Genomic DNA, 5,066 nt, shown 5'->3' with positions numbered 1-5,066 from the left:
ACATAATTCGAAATCTTGAAAATATATATATAATAATAATAATAATAATAATAATAATAATAAATATATTAAACGGGGTAAAAAGTTGCCCCGTTCCGACGAGACTGAGGTTTTGGTCAAAAGGGAGGGTCACTAGAAGGGAGACTCGGAACCTTAAATGCAATTAAAGTGATAGTCTAATAGTCTTTCACCAGGCCAAACGTGCTCTCAGGCTGTCAAATGACGAGAAAACCCATAGACTTTCAAAACAATTCCAAACATATCCACAAACCCCAACACAAACTTCCACCCAGAAAATCAGCACGCGAACATGATAAGCCGCCTTAACTCCTTGCTCTAAGATCTTTCATTAGTTACTGAAGAAATGGGAAAAAGTGACAATTCAATAGCGAGAAGAAAGAACAGAAAGATCAGAAAAAAGCAGGAAAACAAAGATTCTTCCTCAAAGGTTTCTGCTCGCGTTGCTTCCATTATCGCCGCCAAGAAGCGGCGGATGTCTGGTAAACGCCGCCACTGTCAGGTAACTTTACAGGAAAGAGATTTTTCTTGTTCATTCTGTATTTTGGATTTAATTTTTTTCCCTTTCGATTTTGGTGATAATTGCGGGAGTACAGAGAATCTGGGTTGATGTAATTTTTATGGGATTATCTGGAATTTTATTGTCAAGTATTATATATGTTTGTTCTTGGAAAAAGAGAGAGAGAGAGAGAGAGATCTTTTCCTTTTTCATTTTGGGTTTTTTGGATAATTATTTTTCTTTTGATTTTGGTGACATTTTTTGGGAGTAAAGAGAATATGAGTTTATGTGATTTTGGTGGGCATTTCTGGGATTTTGTTGTCAAGAATTGTATATTTTTGCTCTTGGAACATCATGTGATGCAGCTACAATGCAAATAGGTGTAACGTGTGTGTTTCAGTGCTCAAGAATGGAGAAATATTAAAATACAAATAGGGAATAAAGAAGGAAAATAATTCAACAAACGGCCTTGAAGAATTAGATGGTTGGGACATATGCATCCTATACCTGAACAAGTAATTCAATTTCACTCGATCATGATTAATAAGTTGGGGTCTTGGCGAAAATTTTAATTCATTGAACAATTTAGAATATGTTATCTGAATCGAACAAAATAGAAAAAAGAATTTATGTTGATGTTTCAAGTTTATTGAGAACAATTGCTTAGCTTACTGTTGCTTCTGATAAGTCCGTAAACAGATTTTTCTCGAATTATTAACTACAATTGCACTGGGAAAATAAGTTAGCTTGCAAGTTGTAAATCTAGGTGTTTCTTGGCCTTGGGTTTTCCCCTTGTCAAATTTGCAAATTGTTGTTTGAGTAGATGTATGTTTGTGAAATTATTCCAATTAAGAATATTAAGTTTATGGCTTTGTGGAAGTGAATTTTGCTATCCAATGTGTCTTGCTGGTTACTAAATTTTCCTGCAATGGAAATTTTTATTGCTCTTGGGAAACAATAATTTTATATTCATGACTATGCCTTTTTTTCCCCGTGTTGCTTCAAAATTATGATTAAAGAATGGTTGTTGCTTCAGTATATGTATATCATGATATGTACATTCATTGTTTTTTCCTCTTCCTTTTTTTTTTTTTTTTTTTTTTGCCTCTTTTTTTTTTTTTTTAAACATAAATTGTTGTTTGAGTAGATGTATGTTTGTGAAATTATTCCAATTAAGAATATTAAGTTTATGGCTTTGTGGAAGTGAATTTTGCTATCCAATGTGTCTTGCTGGTTACTAAATTTTCCTGCAATGGAAATTTTTATTGCTCTTGGGAAACAATAATTTTATATTCATGACTATGCCTTTTTTTCCCCGTGTTGCTTCAAAATTATGATTAAAGAATGGTTGTTGCTTCAGTATATGTATATCATGATATGTACATTCATTGTTTTTTCCTCTTCCTTTTTTTTTTTTTTTTTGTCCGACTCTTTTCCTATTTTTCAAACAGTGGTATGGCGATGCATTTATGATGTATTAGTTAATCCTGTTTCTTATTGTCCATGTACCTTATCTCCTTTTGTTTCATTGCCAGGGCATGTGTTTTAGCCTTCCCACGCCTGAAGATCCTTTTAATGACAGACATGTGACAATTGATCTTGGAAAGAAAAGGAAGAAACCTGTACGTTCCAAAGCAGATAGGTTGCCTGTTGACAAGAGTAGTGTTAAAATAAGAAAAGGGTCTCTGAATAATAATGATTCAAATAATGATCATCAAAAGAAAGAACTAATGAAGCAAGATAATGCAGTTGATCTTGGAAAAGAAATGGTCCAGATGAGTAATGAGGATGGACCTAACCACTATGAGAAGAAACATGGTTTTGAAAACAACATAGAATGTCCATCAAAATTTTTGATCATGTGTCTGAATTCAGTTCAGAATGCATTATGTCATAGTGGAACCATTAATGGTGAAGATAAACCACTTTTTGCCAATGCATGGGGGATCAAGTTCTGGAATTGCTATTCGAATGGAAAAAACTTACTGGAAACAAGTGGAGCCTATTCCACAATTCAGCAAATTAGTTGGATCGCATCAACTGCTGCTGATACCATTGCAAGAAAGGAGAAAGAGGGAGTGTCATTTACTGGTCCTTTCCTTTTATTCCTTGTACCATCTCAAGAAAAAGCTTCTCAGGTGGGTATACTATAGTCTGCTAGATTTCAAATACACATCATACATTGAGCTATTATCTTCCCTCTTTGCCTGACTATTAATGAGTTATTATCTGGTTTAACTTAGCTCTGAGGCTAAATATTCCTTTAGGTTTCACTTGATTTCCAGAAACTACTTTTGAAACTATTTTGAAAATGCAGCCTTCAATTCCTTCTGACACTACTTACTGTTTCAGTCTGAAATATATTTTCTACTGGCTTGTACAAAAACAATTGTTTGCACTGTAAGGTAAAATGGACAACTCTATGGCTTATTTTTAATTTTACAAAAAACAAATTCCACCTGTACTTTGGATACTATATACTTTAAAATCCGTCCTGACTTGTTAAATGATTTATTATCTCATTTATGGCTATGTTGTACCCATTATCAGGCACGCCAAGTGTGCAAGCCTTTGAAAGCTATCGGAATTCATACAGTGAGTCTGCATCCAGGTGCCTCCATAGAACATCAAATTAATGGGTTAGTATCCTGACCAAATTTATGGGCTGAAGATTTGTTAAGTAAATATTTTCAAAAGTGTGGAATTTTATATTGGTGACTTCCCCAATCCCTAAAATATACATGGTAATAGATATGTAGTAATACATCCTTATCATTAATTATGTCCATGGAGATTGACCTATAAGTAAGCTTGTTTATGTATTGTCTTCATATTATGTGCTATGAAAAACTAGCTTTTGCAACACAAGCTATGCTGCACGTGGATGGATAAGGAAAAGTTTTTGGTTTATGTGTAATATTATTTTATTGGAGAATGTGCGGGTGAAAAGAAGAGCGAGAAAAATAGGGGCCAAACAGGGGCATAATTACTTGTCTGTCAATTTCACGATTTTTTAAGTTTTGGTTTAATTGTGCCAGAAAAAGGTTGAGAGTTTCCTGGAAGCTCGAAATAGTTTGGTTCTCTGACTAGTTTAGTTTTTGTCATTTAGATGAGTGATCCTGGAAGAGTAGTCCCTACAAAATGTTATTACAATACCATAATGATATTACTGAATGTACAGTAAGCAATCAGCAGTGTTTTAACAGAAATTTGTGTTTATCATAGTGGGCCATTTGTGTTCAAACTGATGATATCTGCAATGTAATCTTATTTAGTGCACAAAGCTTTTCACCTTACGTAATTGTATTGACTTGACAGTTTAAAGAGTTGTGAACCAGAATTTCTCATCTCTACCCCTCAGAGATTATTGGAGCTTATCTCCTTAAAGGCGGTTGACATATCTGGGGTTTCTTTACTGGTAAATTTTAATTATCCCCATTCTTCTTTAGAAGAACTTTTCATATTTAATATCCATTAAATGTTTTACTTATTTTATCTAATGCGCCATTTTATGTGCCATCTATATAAGTTAAAATGTGAAAATTGAAAAAACCAGAGAGTTTGTAATCGGAAAGATCTTGAAATACATATGTGCTTGTATATTTTTCTGATATTTTCCTTTCATGCCTACAGGTTATTGATGGATTGGAAGCGCCTTGTGAAGGCGGTTACTTTGATACAATCAAATCCATCAGATATCACATCTCAGATGATGCTCGAACTGTGGTGTTCAGTGACTGCATGAATAATTCATCCGTTTCTGTGGTCCAAAAGCTTCTAGCGGGACCAGTCTGCAGATCATCTATTAGTACTTTTATGAACGGTCAAAGTGCATGCATTATGTCCACAAATATGTCAAAAGAATAAAAGATGGTATAGGTATGTTTTTGGTTTTGATTGCATGAATATTCTCTGCTTTAGTTGCAAGACCTTGTAATTTCTTTCGTCTCTTTGCAGAAATTGAGATTTTATCGATGTTAGATCATCCATGGCTGCCATATTTGCATTTTTCTGGAGCTCAATCATTTTACGGCAGCCATCCTCAAGAGCAGCTCTCAGTTTGCTTCTTATTAAGAATTTTGGTAGTAATGGAGGCAGTATTTCCTAGTATGTCAAACATGGGTTATTATGATGTTTTGTCTTGAACTGATTTGATTTAATTTGCTGGCAATGCTAGCACCAAATCTCTTCCCCGGCCGCCGAGAAGATCGTTGATTGGGGTTGCAATTATATAAATTATGCTCAAATTTTTTATTGTCACTTGATTGAACTTTGAAATTCTGGAGGGTGTCCTATGTTAGAATATTTCCGGAATTTGACTGTCGTTGCCGCTTTTCTTGTACTTCTTGACTTTCTTTTTCTCATACTACTATAAAACAAATATTTGTCTCTATAAAATGTCATCTATTTTCTGTTTTAAGTCATTACTCCAATCTTTTCAGATATTGCTTAGAACTTCAAATCAGACCCCTAAGAACTTGAGCAACGAACATCTCAGCCAGTTTTTGTGCTTTTCTGGAAAAAAAAAGGGGGGGGGGGGGGGGGGGGG

The 5,066-nt window shown here is 34.4% G+C and overlaps 1 protein-coding gene across 1 annotated transcript; it reads left to right on the top strand.

Annotated features, from left to right (window-relative positions):
* Nucleotides 1–220: 220 nt before the first annotated feature.
* On the top strand, nt 221–4,937 carry LOC111407370. Its single transcript, XM_023036789.1, has 6 exons — nt 221–520; nt 2,053–2,655; nt 3,068–3,156; nt 3,836–3,935; nt 4,151–4,396; nt 4,475–4,937. The coding sequence occupies exons 1-5, from the start codon at nt 365–367 to the stop codon at nt 4,382–4,384; spliced, it is 1,182 nt and encodes a 393-aa protein (XP_022892557.1). The 5' UTR covers nt 221–364; the 3' UTR covers nt 4,385–4,396; nt 4,475–4,937.
* Nucleotides 4,938–5,066: the final 129 nt, after the last annotated feature.

The sequence above is a fragment of the Olea europaea genome, chromosome 13 (assembly GCF_002742605.1).
Source record: "Olea europaea var. sylvestris chromosome 13, O_europaea_v1, whole genome shotgun sequence".
Taxonomy (NCBI): Eukaryota; Viridiplantae; Streptophyta; class Magnoliopsida; order Lamiales; family Oleaceae; genus Olea; species Olea europaea.
The sequence above is the reverse complement of the archived record's forward strand: the minus strand, read 5'-3'. Positions and strand labels throughout refer to the sequence as shown.

Coding starts and splice junctions, on each gene's coding strand:
- LOC111407370 (XM_023036789.1), top strand. CDS start 365: ATGGGAAAAAGTGACAATTCAATAGCGAGAAGAAAGAACAGAAAGATC. Junction 2,656..3,067: donor CTCAAGAAAAAGCTTCTCAG/GTGGGTATACTA, acceptor ACCCATTATCAG/GCACGCCAAGTGTGCAAGCC. Junction 3,936..4,150: donor TATCTGGGGTTTCTTTACTG/GTAAATTTTAAT, acceptor TCATGCCTACAG/GTTATTGATGGATTGGAAGC.